Source organism: Perissodus microlepis, chromosome 12 (genome assembly GCF_051167445.1).
Source record: "Perissodus microlepis isolate ML-2025 ecotype Zambia chromosome 12, ASM5116744v1, whole genome shotgun sequence".
Lineage (NCBI taxonomy): Eukaryota > Metazoa > Chordata > Actinopteri > Cichliformes > Cichlidae > Perissodus > Perissodus microlepis.
Genome location: NC_140472.1, coordinates 33,093,133 through 33,112,379, shown reverse-complemented (window position 1 = coordinate 33,112,379; position 19,247 = coordinate 33,093,133). Strand labels below are relative to the sequence as shown.

The following is a 19,247-nucleotide window of genomic DNA, read 5'->3' as shown; positions in this document are numbered from 1 at the left end:
AGCTGTTGAACAGATTTTGAAAAATTAAGTGATTTTGGGAAGCCTGGAACCATTTCAGATTTGACTGATTTTATGCGGAGTGCCCCAGCTTCTCTTTTCTTGCAAACTATAACTGTGTGCTTGGTTTTACAGGAATCTCGTGCTTTTCATTAAACAGGCACAGCTGCAGGATAATAGCTGAATGAGGTACCAAGAGATGAGCCACTCTAAAAAAAACCTCACATGATCCATTCAGTACTTTGACATCAGTCGCATGAGTGACCCAGAACTACACACTGAGCATACTGCTGAACGTCCAGTATGTCTTTTTAAAGACTTTTCCAGTGATTTTAGTGTTGCAGACAAATACCCAGTGACACAATAAATTCATCACAACGTGAGATAAAAACAGTTCACTTGTCAATTTTAGAAAAATTTTAAATGCTCATAAATCTCATATTTTCAGTTTTTTAGTTGCGACAGATTTGTTTTTTTTAATAAACCTTCCTTTTTAGTTCTTTCTCCTTTGTCATTTTTTATGATACAAGTATAATATATTCCCTTAAGATTTTTAACAAACATCTTTACCTTCAACTTTTTAACAGCAAGCCACAGTAGCAACAATCCAACTGCAACTTTTCCATAAACGGTAAAGTCTAGTTATTATTATAGTGTCTGTTGAAAACGTAAACCTCATATTAACTGTAGGATAAGGATCATAAAACTTAGCCTGTGCTGTCTTAAGTCAGTCTTTTTCTCATGTTGACATTCCAATAAAATCAAACATCGTAAGTTTTTCCTCTTTTGTGTTTTTGACTTTGTTCATTTCCTTTTAGAGCAAACATTACACACTAATGCAACAGCTTTCTTCTTGTGAATTTCCACCAGGACGATGATAGGAAATAATCTCAAAAGGAATCTAGTTGTAGTCAAGTCAAGAACCGTGGTCTCTGCTGACTTGAGGCTCATTATCTTTAGATGTGTGGAGGCATCATGAAAAGACAGGAAACAAACTGATGCAATGTGGGTTATCTGAACCGATTACGATAGCAGGAAGAGACCGTTCAATATGAGCCAGTGTTAAAGCTGCAGCTTTGCCTCACATGTAATTTTAACCCAACTGTGTCGCTGTCATTACAGGACTAGTTTCACTTTACACATATACAAACCCGTGTTATGCAGACTCAGCAATTGATTCAGAATTTGTTTTCACTTTTAACACAAATACACATTCTGAAATGTGCTTGCTCATGTTTATCCTGACTGTGCATCGGTGTTGCTGTTCGGCTAAAAGACAACTTAGTGCGTACAACTGTAACTGTAATACTCGTTTTTAAATGTGCCCTGGTGCAAAGTTGCCTTGTAATCTCTGAGCAGGTAACACAACATTTTCACCAAAGATCAAACAGATCAAGCTTTTCTGGCCACAAACCCTGAAACCTCAGCAAACATTTAAGCAAGCATTGGTTAGTGGTTGGAGGTCCAATATTGCTGAATGGTTAGAGCATGGGACGAGCACTGTAACAAATACAGTCCTTTTATATATGACAACATTGTGATAACATATACGAGTCTGATCGGTGTCATAGTTTATGACGAAGCCTCTCTGAAACAAACAGAAGAGGCAGCGAAGCAGCCCACTTGCAGGTATGAAGTCACTGAGAATCCTTTGCCAAATCATCTGTTTCACAAAGATTATTTGCAAAGAAAAGTATCTTTTCAGCTGCTCCTGTCCTCCACTGTTTTGTTTTACACAGCAACAACGTTAGAGAATGAAGAACACGTTGAAACAAAAACCGCCTTTTTTTGCAATTTTCTTTAAATTAGTGTCTTATTAACTTTGCTCAAGGCTGACAGCAACTGTCAATCGTAATTTTGCAAATTTAGATTATGTATATAAATTAATTCTGATCTACTGAGCCAGTATGGGAAAGTATTACACTGGACACTGCATATCAGAAAGCTACTTAAATGGACAGAGAACAGACACATTAATGAAATTCAATGATAGTAAACAAACATACATTACCATTTCATGTTTGTCTTTTCAAATTTTATAAAGCTGCCCTCTCCCAGGTGCTTTAAAAAATGTTAATTTATACATTTGTGCTAAATTTTTTAAACTATAGTTATTAAGAAGTAGGGCTGCTCAATTAATCGAATTTTAATCACGATTACGATCTGGGCTTTCAACGATCATTAAAAATGACTGAGCCGATTATTAGCCCCTCCCTCGTGCTTTACTCTCGCGCTGCTCCGTGTGGCAAATCGAGCACACCTCTCTGCGGCAAATCGAGCGCACCTCTCTGCATTTCGAACACGTGTCACAACAATTAAGAGCAGCGGTCCCCAACCTTTTTTTGCGCCACGGACCGGTTTATGCCCGACAATATTTTCACGGACCGGCCTTTAAGGTGTCGCGGATAAATACAACAAAATAAAACTAGTGCCGGTACCGAAAAAAAGAAAATTTATTCATAACACACTGAAAAGACCCAGGAAAACCGAGTAAACGATAAAAACGATAACAAAATAACGCTAAAAACCGATAAAAACCCTGAAAACTATACATTTCACACCTGAGCCTCAACTCTCGCGGCCCGGTACCAAACGACTCACGGACCGGTACCGGTCCGAGGCCCGGGGGTTGGGACCGCTGATTAAGAGGATCCAAGGGAAGCTCGGAAAGCTAAGCAGAAGTTATTTGGAGAGGAGAGTGACTGCCGTTGGTTGAAAAGAGAGGTAAAAAAAACTTCAGTGGTGTGGAAACATTATGGGTTCGCGGAGTCAGACGTGGATCAAGTAGACACAGTGTGTAAACTTTGCTACAGTGTCGTAGCTGCACCACAGAGCAACACTGCAAAGTTCACTAAACATAGATGTTTACATTTTTCATTTATTTTTTATATTGCAAACATTTGCACTGTTATCAGTATTTGCACACTATTTTATATTATTTTTTGACAATCTTTAAAGTCATTATTCAATACATTGTTATTGTTAAATAAATATCTTCAAATAATCGAGATCTCAATTTCAGTGAAAATAATCGTGATTATCATTTTTGCCATAATCGAGCAGCCCTATTAAGAAGCATAATCATGATTATGGAGGTTGCACTAATCCAGGAGCCTTAGATTAAAGTGCAACACAGCTTGGCCTGATAAGACAACACGCAGACAACAGTAATCCCTGTATTATGCTTCTGTAATGAATCTACGTCGAGTCTACGACTTGGCTTATGCCAGCGGCCGACACCATTGCCAGTATTTATACCTGTATGAACAGCGTCAATGGCAACATGTTGTTAAATTTCCAGGGAGGTGCATGTTAAGTTATGGGACAGGGTTTCAGAAGTGTTTGTGTTTACAACATACCTACTGCATAAATTTAACACAGAAATATACAGAAAGAGAGCGATCAGTCAAAGCTCACAACCAACCAAAACATTGTTCAGCAGGGACAGCAGAAATCCAGAGGAAAAGATAAAAAAATAAATAAATAAAACAACCTGTAACCTATGAAAACCTCCCATTTCCTCTAAATCATCACAAAACCAGTTGAGCCGCAGCAAATTCAAGTTTGGTCTAGACTAAAAAGTCATCTTTACTTGAGCTGAAGTAAAAGTTTCAGGGAGACAAAAACTGCTGCAATGAAGAGCTTTTTAGACCTTCATACAGACCTTTCACACGGGCACCGGCACTTTTTCCACTTTAACATTTCATCTACTTTCAAATGTACCAGGCACAGTTGGTGAAATGAAATATTCTGTTATATGATTAACCATGCAGTCCAGACACCCAGCTCTTTAGCTTGGGACAGACTGATGAGCAAAGGTCACAGTGCAGAAAAACCAGCCACAGACTCTGCACATGATTATATGATGACACAGACTCATGACTGCTTGCAGGAAGAGTTGTGTTGTTTTGTTTTTAATTTGGGCGAGTGAGATCAAGTTTACAGCGTGTTTACAGCTGCATGAAGAGACATGCTCGTCACCACTGAGGCACTTAGCACAGGCTTACACAGAACGATTATGGGCTGAGATGAGAAATGTGTTTGATTATAATGTCTCTTCTGGTTAATTTTAGGTGGGACCTGAGAGGTTAAACTTCCTTTAAAATTGTCCCAGATTAAGCTTAGTTTTAGGGCTCACCCTCTGACTAAATTAGTCCTCAAACAGCAGGGAGAAAATCTGAGCAATCAAGTAAAATAGTGTCAAACATGCTGTTGAGTGTGATCAGATAAGATAAGTCAGCAGTGAGGGGGAACTAGAAAAGAAAAAAAAAGCTACTCATAAATATATTTATATGTATTATTTTGAGAATGATCTCTTAGAACACTTTCCCAGAAATGTCTCATTAGAGTCACATTATCCTCTAACAAAAAGGCAAAAACAACTGCTTCCTACACAAGAGGAATTCTCTTCCCCTCCCAGATTGATTTTACATTTCACATCAAAAGTATTCACAAAAACGTCTCGAGTGGTGTGCGTCATAATGGGCAAAGATATCCACCTTTCCGAAGTAAAATCTAAAAACAAATGTTAGCATATTTCTGATTGACATCAACTACTTTTTGGCTTTCAACAAGTTGCAAACACCAAAACAATATCTGATGTGTGTAAAATCTTTACTCTTAAATCAAAGCTGGTAAGTATCTGGTCAATATTTAGGAATACTTTAAACTTTGTAGGTATTTGTAGTGAAGCTGGCATTACCACACCATGAATTTGAAAGAAAAGGAACTGCAGAAATAAGTGACTTCTTTGCAAACTCATCCAGTGGGACAGTTTTGACACCTTTGTTTTGAAGGTTGTGGCACCGGGGCTGCATGTTTGACAAAACCACTCTAAGGACTAATTAGCTGTCTAATTGGCTGAATTACCTTTAAAGTTTCTAATTATGTTTTCAATCAATATGCTTTGATAAGCACTGGACAATTTGTGAACCAGTAACTCTTGCTCAAAAGCTGTTTATTTCCACACTTCCTCTTTTCTCTGCCCGGCTGGCTGAATGTGCTTGGAGGTGGTTTCAACATTTGTGAACACATTTTTGAACACAAGGCGTTGTTAAATCAGGAAGGAATTTTTAAAATCTTTCCAAGAAGTCTTGCAAAGCACATCTTCAAAAGTGGTAGAGAGCAGGCAAAACCAGGGGCCAAATAAAGGCAGTACCAAGTTTTCAAGTTTAACAAATTTCCCACCTGTGGGACTAATAAAGGTCATCTTATCTTATCTTATCAACACAGTTCACAGCTCAATTTAAATGACAACAAAAGGAAAAACAAAAATGTTCACATTTGTAGGTTTTTACATCTTGAGACTGAAAGACTTTTACTTTGATTTAAATTCCCCCACACACCCAGAGAGTTCAGGGATTCCTCAGCTTAACAGGTGCTTTTGGACAAGTGACCACACACTAAGCATAGATAAATGAAACTAGATAAAATGTTTTTATTCTCAAGATTTTAATTTCAAAGTTATGTGTCACACATTTAGATGTAATATCTCAAAAACAAGCTACAGCAGGAAATCAGTCTTTCAAAACTAGTTCATTCCTAATTATTACTGTAGTGTGTATTAATAATGTGTACCTCCTGTCATAACCTGGAGTAGGTCATTCTTAGCTGACTATGCATATGTGCTTATCATCATTTCTTGATTTCTATGTTTAATGCTTTTGTACATTTATTTTTAGATTTTATAGCTTGCTTCTTTCCCTTAGTCTCCCCCACCAAAAATAAATAACTAAATAAATCAGGCTAAGCCTGATGGGAGCCCCACCCTAAGCCCATTTCTGTTGGAGAAGTCTTCCTGTTAAAAAAAAAAAAAAAGAAGTTTGTCCTTCCCACCATAACCAAGTGCTTGCTCACAGGGGGTCATCTGATTGGTGTGGCTTTCTCTCTAATACGGGAGGGTACAATGACAGGACTGCTGCTGTAAACAAGCACTACACAAATGCTGTAAAGAGGGCAAAACTGTTTTAACCCATGCTAAAGACTCTCGATAAGGCAAAAGTGACTTTTACACTGCTTTATGTTGACACAGGAGGGTTGGACCCCGAGGGCAACCCACACCTTCTCCTCTCCACTCCCCTAGTCTTGGATCAGCTGAAGCAAGATGTAAACCACAGCTGTATGGGGAAAGCTTTAATTCTAGCCATGCACCAAATCCCCGGTGTCCCAGTTTAAGTGGCAACTGCCTGGAAGAGGAGAGCGACCTACTTCTATCACAAGGAGATGTTCAGTAGAACAAACACGAGCCATAAAATAAACCCGTTACCATCATTAAGCTGCATGTGCGATACATACCCTCTGCAACAAGCTCCTCCACGGTGACTTGGTACCGGCCGACTGAAAACACTTTCCCGAAGTAGCTGCTGACTCCGGAGCTGGAGCTGGATCCGGATGCCCCTCCGAGCCCACCGCTCTCAGACTTTGGCATTCTCGAAAACTTCTTCATCCTTTCCTTTCTCTGTCAGGGCCAACCAAAATGCAATCCCTAATCAGAGGCGAATCGACTCCGCAGTCCAGTTTAACTCGGTTGCGTCCCCTATCTACTTATCTGGACTCTCTTCTTCTCCTGCATGCTCCGCGTCTGGTTCTCCTAGAGGGGCTGCACGACATTTAAAAAGTCCACTTAATAACCACGCGTCATGGTGACACAACCGCGTTCCGAAATCTCGTACCGGCGACAGCGTCAAAAACAAAAACAAAAACTGCCACTTTAGCTTACGCTAGCTAGTTGTGGCAGTTGCTAGCATGCGTGCATGCAGTCAGGACGCTCCGACACAATGAAACGGGGAAGAAGAGCAGCACTGTAGAAGAAGGGCGGAAATAAACTCCTCAACGGAATAAATTCAGCCAACCAGCCCTCCAAAACCAGCCCTGACGTGGTTAGCTTCACGCCCGCCACTTGGTCGCTCTAGTCGATTCGTTTAGTTAGCTCGCTAGCTTCGGTGGTTAGCGGCTAACGAGCTTCGCTAGCAGACACAGCGGTTCCTCGAGCCGCCCCGAGTGCAGGTGGGCTAACAAAGTACGAGACGGCACCTGTGATACAAGCGGGCGTCGTCTGCTTGTCAGAACCACTCCAGTGAAGCCGTTTTCATTGTGTCATTTTTCTTGAGCTTCTCTAACCGTTAAACTTCTCGTGACTCCTAAACGGCAGGCTTCAAAATAAGTGGGTGGTTTGTTATTTACCCAATGAGAGTGACAACCTAACCCAATGTGGCCCCGCCCCCTTTCATTGTTATGATTGGTGTAAGTGGAGAATGTATGGAAGCCCACTGATGCCAGCAAGAAAGAAAGATTAATGAATGAGGGCATGGAACTAATAAAAAAACCAATCCATCTATCAGTTGACCAAAATTCAAGTATTTTTAATCATTAAAATTATCATATATAAAATATAATTTTATTTTTCATGAAAACAATTTTTTTACTTAGTAAATAAAAAATAACTTATGAAAGTATCTTATTTCAGATGCTCCCTTTAAGGGTCACCACCTCAGTTTCCATCTCACCCTATCCCTAGCATTGTCCTCTATCACACCAACCCTCTGCGTGTCCTTCTTCACTACATCCACTGACCTCCTCTGTGGTCTTCCTCCTTTCCTCCCACGTATTCAACATTCTTTGTCCAGTTTATCCACTATCCCTCCTCTGCATATGTCCAAACCATCTCAGCCTTCCCACCCACTCAGCCTGAGCATCATGGCACACGTAGCTTCAGTCATTCATTTCTCAGTGTAGAGAATTCAGGTACATGAAGCAATGGCATTAGTTAACTAAAACAACATTTTATAAAAGGAGAAAAGATTCGTTAAGTAAAATTTTAAAAATTAAAAATAAAACAAATTATATATTTAAACCCCCACCCCCGAAAAATAATAAAAATTAAAAATGTAATTATTGTAAGCCCGTTGATTATCCTTTGTGCTTTTGTTCCTAGAAACAAGACAATTTACCAGAAGGTAAAAACCTCTCAAATGAAATGGAATTACATAAAAATCATAATAAACAATGTGTTTTAAAAAGGAGTTCACTGATGTGTAAAATTGTAGCTTATATAAAAGGGGGAAACAATCTAGAACTATATTTTATATTTACAACACTAACAAATATAAACAATTAAAAATTATAAAATTAATAGGGCTGTCACAAACTCACATTATCATCATCATAAAAAATCTGAATAACAATAGCTTTGACCTCATATTTTCCTTTATTTTTTGTTCGTTTCCAAATTAATCATACTTAAAACAGAAGTATAGAGTGGTGTAGAGTGACCCTGTTACCACCATGGTGTTTATTCTAACCACCGGTGCCAATGTTTTTAACTGCCCTTGTCCCTGCCCTACCTATATGTATCAAGAATGAAGCCGAATTAGTTAATTTTTCACCTAATGAATGAATAAATTAATTAATCAATAAAAACATTTTGGTGATGTGATAATGGTTGTCACAGTTTAGCATCCAGCTAAGCTATTTTTGACCATCACCTCAAAAATGCAATTTACTAAATATGAATTTTGATAATTTTTAAAATAACTTTGTTAAAGGTAAGAAACTGTTACAATGATTATTATTTATAATTTTTGTTTTCTGCCTGCCTGCCTTCATATCTGCTTATTTGCTTTTCTTGGTAGCAACAGGCTTCCATAAGAAGCACCCAGACAATACTCATCTGTTACTGGGCGGCCTGAGTGACACACTAAGCAGTTTGGTTGAGGAAGGGGAGCACTAAACAGCCTGGAAAGAATGTAGTGCATGGAGAAATAAACAAACCTCAAGCTGAACTGAGTTATCCTGATCCAGCTTTATTAACTTGTTCATTATTAAAAAGCCTGATTTATCTTCATCTGTGTCTTTCTTCTGCCTACAAAGCATTTTTGGCCATTTTAAAGGCATGCTACTTCCTCAGTAAATTGATCTCTTAACAACACTCCCTTACATTTTAATGACCATCAGCAATGGAAAATAACACAAATTTTTCACCACACACTGCCAACAAGGAAGTGGTGTGACAGCTGTCGTGTGCAGGCTTAACAATCCATCACACAGACCTACAGACTTTCATTACTTTACTCCTCAAGACATCTATGTCCTCCGCACATCAGTTTCTAGAGGAAGAAAACATATACCTCTACAGATAAGTGGTCACAATTACCATATTCAGGTCAGCAGTTGTGAGGGGTGGGTGGGGGCAACCCACGGCTGAGATGGGGATTACATAAGAGATAAGGAGGAGCAGAGTGGGATCATATGACTGTATAAACCCCCATGTCTGGACACATCCTGTTTCTGCAGGGGGGAATCTTTCCTCTCTGACACACTTATTGTTGTCTGGTTGTCTGTGCAGTGTATGCTGCCACCTGCTGGTGGTTGAACCATCTTTAGGTGCTGTGTTTGGGTCCTACATAAGAATGACCGGTGCCAGTGTTTTTAACCAAGACTCCTCAGTGGTTAAAAGGAAGCATGTTATAGTCAGAGGATAAAAAAATCATACCATCCAACAATATAGCTGTACATTTACAGAAAAAAGCTTGTGATATTCTTGAAATTTAAGTGATAAATGTAAGAAAAACATTTCTTAAAATATAAGAAAAGGTACATTCCCTGAGATTATAATATCACAAATAGTCCGTCCAATCTTTTTAAATCATACAGACCTGACTTCAAACACTTTTTACCCCAGTGTTGTTGCTGTCATGAATGAAAATGAAAATTAGCTTGCTTTCCGTGAGCTGAGAGCATTTTTCAGGGGCTTCAATGATGCTCCAATACTGATGCTCATTTAAAAAAAATAAATAAATAAAACACAGCTGGAAATGATGGTCATTTTCAGAGGAACACAATCACAATTAGCTAGACTTTGTTTTTAAACTTTGAGATGACTCCAGATGCTTTTCCTTTCCCATTAATGTTGATCAGACCTCTGGGAACTGAAGTTAGAGTTTCAAGGGGCTTCAGTGACGCTTTAATGGTGATAATAACTGAAAAGTATTATGACTACTGATGGTTCCTAATATTCAGAGAAAAGCAATCTGAATTTCTGATTTTATGACAAAGAACATCTGGATATTCTATGAGATTAAAGTGGTCAATAAATGAGAAAAATCTCTACATTAAAAAAAAAACAAACAAACCCAAAAAATAGATATTCCCTGAAATTACAGTTGTTAATTTGCCAGAAAAAATCTCAAATTCTGTCCTGTTGTGGAGTCACAAATGTACAAGTGTAACAACCTGAATATTGTATTAGATTAAAGGTAAATCTGAGCTCTGAGCTCATTTAATGTTCTCTGAGTTAGTGAAACCCCAAACTGGAAAGAAAAAACAAAGAAATTAAAGAGGAAACTCTTTAAGTGTTAGTGGTTAGTGAGTACTTCATCATGAAATGGCCCATGTCCTGGCAACTTCTCCACACTCTTGAGATTATGCTGAAAGACGCAGCAAACCGTCTGGATCTTGTAGAAGCTGGACTGCCTGTGCAACCTGAATGGGCTACAGGTACCATCTCATGCTATCAGTGGCAACAGGGACCCCCAGTGCTACTCCTCAGCCTCCTAGTAGGCATGTATGGCAATTTCAAAATTCTACATCACCTTGTTCTCAAATTCTTGCATTTGCAAAATTTCCAGAAAACTTAGTCTGACCTTGAGGTCAAGGTCACACTGCCCGCTTGGCAAGGAGACAACCATACATCATCAGCTTTTTACATCTGAGGGCTAAAAAACAAAAGTTGAGAAGAATCAGTCAGCCTGGATAAAGAGAGAATAATGCTGTGTAGCCACCATCTATAAAACCCAGTTGTTGTTGTTGCCTCTCCAGTGCACCTGATGTCACCTTCGTTTGAACCAAAGCAGCAAGTCAATGAGATGTGGTGTGGTATCAAGACTTTGTTGTATCTTTATCCTCTATATTTACTGCAATCCCTGCACTCTAGCTTTCTGATAAGATGCCAAAAAATCATCTAAAAAGAAAAACGTGGTTTGTGTTCCCTGTTTTACTGATAGTGGCAGAAGATAAATGTCTTTGTTCTTCAGGTTAAATAATAAACCACTTTGGACTGTGTTTGAGGGAGAAGTTACAGCAAGTTTTATTTTAGCAAAGCTCAAAAAGAAATAAAAAAGAAAAAATAAATATATAGAATAACTAAGCAGAACAGTCAAAATATGAGTAGAGCAAGTTACAATAATTAACTTGCCCAGTCTTGAGACTCTGAGTAGTCTTCTTTTATGAGCTTGTCCCAGTACATGTCCATTACAGCATTTGGCAGCAGCTCTTCATCGTTCACCAAATGGATGATCTTGATCTTCATGTGATGGTTCAAGCTGTCTGTTCCTGCGTAATTAAAAGACAATACAATAAAAGAACTACAATATAACTTAATAATGCTGTGACAAACTGATACCTAGGCTTTATCAGCTGCCTTTGTGCCCTCTTTGTTTGTTTGAGTAGCCTTAAAAGAAATGTCATAGTAGTGTTTTCAAGGATTTTCCAAAGTGGTGAACAGTTTACAAAGTGCTCCTCTGTAAATCCTTTATTTACTGAATACCTTTTGGCAAACAAATAAAGAAGAAATAGAGTCAGCAGTCTCTCCAATAAGTCTGTCATTCTGCAGGTGAACTCCTTTGTCTTGGACCGCAGCTGCCGATGGCAGTGTTTTTTTGGTTTGCAGCATTGCCACATGAACTAGTTCTCCACCTGTTGCAGGGACCTGACTGTAAACATGAGGCAGGAAGTGTTGGATCTGATGTTGGGTCTACACTTGTCAGCAGACATGAACATACCAGTAGTTATCAGCTCTTTAGAAGAACTGCCTGTGCGGTTTTCCTCAAGACACCTTTGTGGTGTGTTTTCATCACCCTCCATGTTCAGTAAGTAAAAAGACAAAGGTCTGCCTCTGAATGTCACCTGGGGAAATTATAGAAAATGTTCAGAGTTCACAAATATCTAACCAGTAAAATCCATGTCTAGAAATGAGCATTTGTAGGATATGTGGAACCTGAGTTTTGAACACCGCTCTACAACAAACACTATATAATTTATAGCCTACAAAGGAAAAATAAGTCTACATCCAGCGAAATTTCATGTGTGTTAATAACAGTATTTTTTTACCATATATGTGAAGAAAATTTTAATTTTTCTTTCAACAAGTTGAATTTATTTAATCCATCCATTCGCTTCCGCTTATCTTGAAAGACGCAATTCAAATAATATTTTACTTAGTTACTTTACTCCATGTGCTGCACAAATTAACAAGAGCACAGTTACTCTACTGCTCATACTCCGCTGCTACCTGAATCTAAATCACATTTTTTATGGTCATTATTTATTTGTAGATGAAAATATTTGTTAAGCAGATGTATCAAATATTATAGAAAAGACAACTTGTGCTCTATAAATACTTTAAGAACATACAACTCACATTTCAGCAACATATTCGGGTAATTCAAACAACAAGCCACAAATTACAGTATAAAGATGCACAATGAAAAAGGAAGCAGTCTTCTCTCACTTAACTTATGAATTATTTTCTGTTTCTTTTTCTCCTTCATAAGGACCCGCAGGAGTGGTCTGATAGTAATGAATGAACTGATTCATTTTTCCCTCATGCGGGCTGCTCTATCTGAAAATCACCTCAGGCTGCTTGTGTGAGCTACTACAAGAGATTCATTATTTTTATGATGGTATCGAACCTTGTCCCAGGCATATGCTGAGCTGACTGGGATGTTTTTCCCAAGAATTGACTTGAGCCAGCATTCAGGAGCCAAGTGCACCTTTCCTTTACTCAGAATGGAGCCATCGGCCAGCACATTAGCAAAGTGACAGCGACCCTGAAAAAAGTAAGATTGTTTTAAAATTCACTGTCGATGCAGTTGCAGATTTCAAGGATACAGGGAATACATTCCTTCCTATATCAAGAACACAAGGATTGCCACCTTGGCTGACCATGTTTTTTTCAATCTCAAGTATTAGTTAACAGAGAGAGAAAAGACATGCGTTAAAGGGCCACAGGTCAGACTTGAATCCAGGCCAGCTGCCATATGGCATGTGGTCACCTAACACACTGAGCTAAACCAGCACCCTGAGTTTGGAGACTTAGCCTCACTGACAACTACGTTAACCACGCTTCTTGAACACTGCCTGTTCAACAATGGTTTTTACAGTCCTGATCTGCACAAATCCCAACAATGTGTATTTGTCTGTTATCAAACATTTCGTACCCAACTTAGTTATCAATCAAGTCTTTTAATAAAAAAATTGAAACAATTTTTTCCATTTCAATAATCTTGTCAATATTTTTTTCTTTTATTTGCACCACAACTATACGAGTAACACCGTCACCTGGTGTCTGATGTTTTTTCTTTACATAAATGCAGATATTTCAACCCTATATTAAAGTAGTAACGCCACAAAAAATCTCCAGAAATTAAGAAAATGAAGTTGTTCAGATTTTCCCTCTTTGATATGTCCTCTCCAATAGACAAACAAAATCTGCAATCCTGACTATGGATCCTTTATGTTATTTGTTTATGTTTTATAATAACAAAAAGACTATGATACCAGTATAACAGTTTGTATCTTCACACATGGTGGGAGTAACCAATGAATTGGTAAAAAAAAAACTACATATTGATATGTAAATTGTAGAATAGCAGCCAGTCATTACTCATTGTTATTAAAAGGTTCACATGGTCACATGATAAAAACAGTAAGACTTTTTGCTGACCTTCAACAGCAGCTGTAGGGCACTTCCAGGTGAGATGATTCCCCTCTGGATGAGCACAGAGAGACGTCTGCTGTTGTCCACGGCTCTGTTCTGAATCAAAGCATTTTTTCGTCTGATCATTATACTGAAATGCTCTAAAGCAATTCCTGGTTGTGGAGTGTCTGGACAGCTACTGGCTGACTGGTCGCATCTGGTCGACCTCAACAGGTTAGCAGGTATAGGTGCTTTATGACTACATTGATTATATCCACGTGTTTCTCTGGGTTTTGAAGAATCCAGTGAAAGTTTGGCTCTCGTGGTAATGTACATTTCCACCAAATGCATTTGCTTCTGGAGTATCTCTATCAAGGTTCTCTGGCATGAAGCAAGGGATGAGATCTGACTTTTTAGCAAACAGTGACGAAGGCAGTCAGGCACACTCCTACACCAAGAAAATCAAAGAAGAGTGTTACACTTGAAGTAAAGACTGGAAAAGATTCATTAAAAACCATCACAGCAATAAACCGAAGCACAGCGTATTTCTAAATACTTGAAATACTTTTATTTAGTTTCTACTGCTGTTGGACCGATGACAATGAAATATCATGTAATTCTTTTTATTTAACACAAGAAGGCAACAGAGGTAGCTGTTAATCCAGTGGTTCTTAAACTTCATCTATCATGACCCATTTTATCAGTCATGATAACTTTAAATATCTCACTTTCACCACCATTCCAGCCAACTCTTATTGTGGTGGAGGCACTACTTACTGAAAACAAATGAATGACATTGCCAAAGTCTTTGCTCACTTTAGGAAATATAGTTTAAATAATTCTCTGTTGAAAACAGTACACAATTACTGTTCAATTAATGTAGATATGTCCTGAAAGTCTGAAAAAGCAAGGTGCTTTCTCACAAAGTTTCGTTTAGGCCAAAGATGAGAGCAGTTCCTGTACTGACCGATATTTTCGGGCAAGATTTTCCTTCTCTGACTGCTGCTTGGCGAGCGCCTCAATCAGCACACTCTGGATCTCCGTTAGAGCTGCATGATATCTGTCTGTAAAAAAGCACAAATATGGTCAATAAAACACGCTTAGTATCTTTCTGGTTGTCTTTTAACGCAGCTTTTACCTGCATCATTCAGACTTGTCAGAGGCCAAGTTGACATTTCTGTTTGTTTCCTTCTGACCTCCTCCAAAATCACTGTTATTGCCTCTGAATGACTCGGCTATATAATAAAAAAATAAGAGACAGATTATCGCATCAAAATAGTCACACCTGTGAACCTTTCAATAAAGTGATAATACATGTAATTTGTTAATTAGGCCTATTGAATGGTTGAAAGAACTGTTTTTGTCCATGCCCATTAAATCCAGCTTAGCTGACAGTCAATAGAAAGAGCTACTGAAAGTGTAACACGCTCTCACATTATGAGTGGTGGCATCTTTCTGTCTCAGCTCAAAATCTCTGGGCCCCCTGGCTCCGCCTTTATCACCTGAATCCCTCCACTGTAGGTTGGATGTTTCACTGCAGTTAGGACTGCTCTGGCAGCGAGGCTCTGAGGACGTGGCACCTGAAACAATCCAACATTCAGATTTCATTTCTCTACTGCTCATCCAGCCACTCAGCACTGTGTCCTATGGTTTAGATTATATTACTTAATCTATTAGTTTTCATCTCCAGCTCTAAAAGCAGCTCAGTGATATTCCCTTCACCATAACAACAACCCAGCCTGCAAGACAAGAACATGGGTTTTGTATCTTCTATTGCTGCACGGCAGTGACGTAAATACTACATAAGACACTCTGGTATTGCTCACCTGGTTCTCTGTGCTTTGAAGATGCATTATAGGACTTTGTGTGATTAACAGAAGAAACCTGGAAAGTCCTGAGCAGCTCTTTGATGTGTTCTTCCTTTGCCATATCTAATGCACTGAGGCCACTAGTGTTCCTGTCGCTGGCATTTGCTCCAGACTGAAGGAGAAGCTTCACTACCTGCGCAGCACACATGAATTTCAGATCAAACTATTTCTCAAGGGCATTCTATCTAATGCAGCATGACAGATGAATCAAAGTTTGTAAAGTTTGTGAAACTTTGCATCTACGGACATGTGGAAAGTGTTACAAAAAACAATTTTCTGCACCTTAAAAGTTTCTCCATCACCTGATAGTGTCCACTGAAAACAGCATCATGTAGAGGTGTCACTCCATCACAGCTTCTAGCATTAGCATCAGCTCCAGCCTTCAACAGTTGCTCCACCACCGCTTCATCACCCACAGCAGACGCCTCGTGAAGAGCCGTCCATCCTGATAGTTGAAGTCAATATTTAGTCATCACAATGGAGTTTGTGTTTGATGGTTAATTATTGCGTCATAAGGAACAGACAGAGGATGACGCTGTCAGAGTACAGATGTGATTGAGCTGTGACACACCTGCGTAGTCCTCCATGTTGACACTGATTCCTGCTTGAATGAGCATTTTGACTTGATTGAGATCTCCTTTCTTGCATGCAGCGTGTAGCAGAGTCTCTCCCGTTCCATTTCTCTTGTGAAGGTTTTTTTGGGAGGGAATTTTCACACGTCGTGAGACTTTTGCTTGAATAAGATAATTAAAAGCAGATTTGTAAACATAAATTAAGCTATAACATGTGACATAACGTAATGACGGTAATTACCTGCTTGTGATGAAGCTTCTCCGTAGCCTGATGTAGACTGGATACAGTTGGATGTCACAGGTTCAGTTGGTTTGAGATGATTTATTTTCATCTCTCTTTTCTGTTTTGTCTCTTTGTTCCCTGCTTCTGGATCTGAATCAGCTATGAGCACAACCCGAGCTACTTCTTTGTTTTGCCTGGGACTGAGATCCTTCAACAAGCTTAACGAGTCATCGTCTGAAGAAGACAGATCTCTAGTTCTGTAGTTCTCTTGACTGAAGTTCTGGGTCATCTCCAGGTTGTCTCTGGGAGCATGAAACAGACGTGACAGCCACAAGTTAGGACTTTGACACCAAGTTTATGCTTCTGTAATCTGCTCATAATCATCACACAGTATATTCTGTTTGCAGCACAATAAAAAGATCTGACAATCAAAAGTTCGGAAACTAAACAACATGCATGTCACCTGTGTTCCTGATTTCAGGAATCATGTTGTTTTCATCAGTGCCTTTTAACATTGTTACGAGATTCAGTCTAGCACGAAACTTATTGTCAGGATTTTTCCAACAGAGACAAACTTTTGCCACCAAACCAGGCCAAATCTTACCAAAGGAACCAAAAACTGAGTGGATGAGGATTTATTTCTGAAAACAAGATCCTCACAACAACAGAAAACCAGTATGTGTTTAGTGTAAGCAGCTCATGCAACTAACATTGCATCTGTTTGTTTCTCTCTGCAATTAAACTCTATGCTTACATCAACTGTATTTTAATCCAGCTGAATTCACAACAAAGCTGTTCTAATTTATTTCCCTACTTCAGACAGCTGTACAAACCTGAAAGTTACAAAAATGGCACCCATTAACACTAATGTAAACCACTCTTTACTTTCAAGCCATTTTTATCCTCCTTGTCATCCCAGTCTGACATTCACATAAGTTACAGTCACTTACTATGGCTGTATTCACATGTTAAATGACCCCTGAGAGAGAAAGTTTAAAGCCAAATGTGGCTGAAGCTTCCTGTCGCAGTGACACTGATGCTTTGCAGTCCAAAGCTCTTTATGCCACTTATTAAGTAACATTACCTCAAACTCCCAGCTTTCTGAGAAACAGGAGCTAAACTCTAAAAGACTTTCAGACATGACATCTTGTAGCAATGTACAGGGTATGCTTTTAACATCAAAGGTTGCAAATCTGTTCAAGAAATATCTGTCCTCACTTTATTTTCTCCATAACCTATATGGTCGGGACAGTTAGTCACTGCACTTACCTAAGTGCAGCAGTCCTATGTCTGTTCATTTCATATGAATTATCTGCTCTGATGCTTTCAAGATGCTCAACTTTCATCAGGTGCTGTTGATGGTTTATAGGCCCAGAGCCTTTATCCTTTATTCCTTTCTTTGAATAGTCCAATGCAGCTCCACCATAATTCATGTCTTCCTCATCAGCATCAGGATGAGATGAACCTGCAACAGTAAAATTACTTCACCCCATAAATGATGGACAGCTTACAATATCAAACTTCATATAAGAGCAAATTCTCTATCCTCAGCTAAAAAAAACTGTTTTAATAACTGCCACTAGATGGCAGCATAAGGTCAACATGTGTTTGTTTTCAAGACAGATATAATAAATTCACCTAAAACTAAACACAAATCCATTTTTCCATCCATTACTAAGAAATCGTTAAAAAGAACTTTATTCATTGTGTATTACCACAGCATTTGTGAATGAACTGCACCCTTTCATGCTTCAAAAACACAAAGTTAGTGGACATGATCTAAATAACATTATTTTTTAGTGGTAGACACTTCTTATACTGTAGAAACTTACACTGACTGAGTGCATGCTGTCACCACCACATTTGTTTTGATGAACAAAACTTCCTGCTGTTGATGGGCTCTGTGGAGAGACTAAAACAATCATCTCAAAATATCTTTTGCCAAATCTCAACAAAAATACTTTCCCGATATTAGATATTTTAGTGCATGTTCTTTAGTAAGCAAAGTTTTTCCTGGACAGAAAAGTGTATGGCAATCCCAAAGAAATCTTAGTTGGGTCTGAAGGAAAACCAGCTGTGTTGCTTAATAAACGACTGACAGTTTTGCTCATTAGGACATATTTACTGACGTACGTTAATTATTAAGTGGTCACAAATAACAGGAAATTACACATATTTATGTCAAATAATGTCATGGGCTGATTAAAATTAGAAGGACATGATTCAAAGTAAGATTAATACAAAAGCTACTTCTAGATATAATAGACAATAAAGTACCCTGTCTCCTATTTACCTACAATTAGGGTGATATGACTGTACTTTATTGAATTTATCTAATATCCAAGTCCTTCTATAAGCAATATTATAACTTGACACCCATGTTGAAATACATCAGAGCAGCTAAATGGGTTATCCAAACCAGTTTTTAACTTCAGCGGTCATAGGACATACTGCATATGATAGAATCATCAATCAAATCTGAGATGTCAATTTAATTCAGTGTTACAGAAAGAAATTATATATATACTAGCTTCCACAGGTAAATCCAGCCAAAGCCATTTTTCCATATAAAGAAACACACAAAGACAAAATATTTGGAGCCAATATTTCTAATAGTCACAACTGTTTTGGCAGGAGCTATTTTACCACCGCTAACTAGTAAAGAAGTTGTTCTAATACAATTAGATAACATGCTACACTCCCTTTTTTACGGTAGGCTAATGCTAAAGCTCAGTGAGAAATAACTCAGGCTCCACTCATGATTTTCTATTAATAGATAATATTAATGTTAGTAACAAACGCTTAATTACCTGTAAATAGTGGGAAAAATTATCTTCGTCCTGGTATGGTGTAGCATATCTGGTAGGACAGTGGCGGGAAACTACGCGCCTGCG

The 19,247-nt window shown here is 38.5% G+C and overlaps 2 protein-coding genes across 3 annotated transcripts in view; both read right to left on the bottom strand.

Moving 5' to 3' along the window:
* bmp2k (BMP2 inducible kinase) overlaps positions 1 to 7,208 on the bottom strand; it is a 57,181-nt gene extending 49,973 nt beyond the window's left edge. Inside the window, exon 1 of one of the 2 annotated variants that reach the window (XM_084947166.1) lies at positions 6,292 to 7,208. In XM_084947166.1, coding sequence (XP_084803292.1) covers positions 6,292 to 6,442 — 151 coding nt within the window. In that variant the 5' untranslated portion in view covers positions 6,443 to 7,208. The remainder of the gene's footprint in view (positions 1 to 6,291) is intronic. The other variant, XM_084947165.1, reaches the window with a different exon arrangement.
* A 3,368-nt stretch (positions 7,209 to 10,576) lies between these two features.
* Positions 10,577 to 19,224, bottom strand: LOC146376720 (uncharacterized). Its single transcript, XM_084945187.1, has 14 exons — positions 19,164 to 19,224; positions 18,186 to 18,265; positions 17,623 to 17,818; positions 16,372 to 16,655; positions 16,130 to 16,291; positions 15,861 to 16,003; positions 15,517 to 15,691; positions 15,125 to 15,270; positions 14,829 to 14,925; positions 14,658 to 14,754; positions 13,718 to 14,138; positions 12,684 to 12,821; positions 11,775 to 11,898; positions 10,577 to 11,325 (listed from the first exon to the last, which is right to left on the bottom strand). The coding sequence occupies exons 3-14, from the start codon at positions 17,784 to 17,786 to the stop codon at positions 11,180 to 11,182; spliced, it is 2,097 nt and encodes a 698-aa protein (XP_084801313.1). The 5' UTR covers positions 17,787 to 17,818; positions 18,186 to 18,265; positions 19,164 to 19,224; the 3' UTR covers positions 10,577 to 11,179.
* Positions 19,225 to 19,247: the final 23 nt, after the last annotated feature.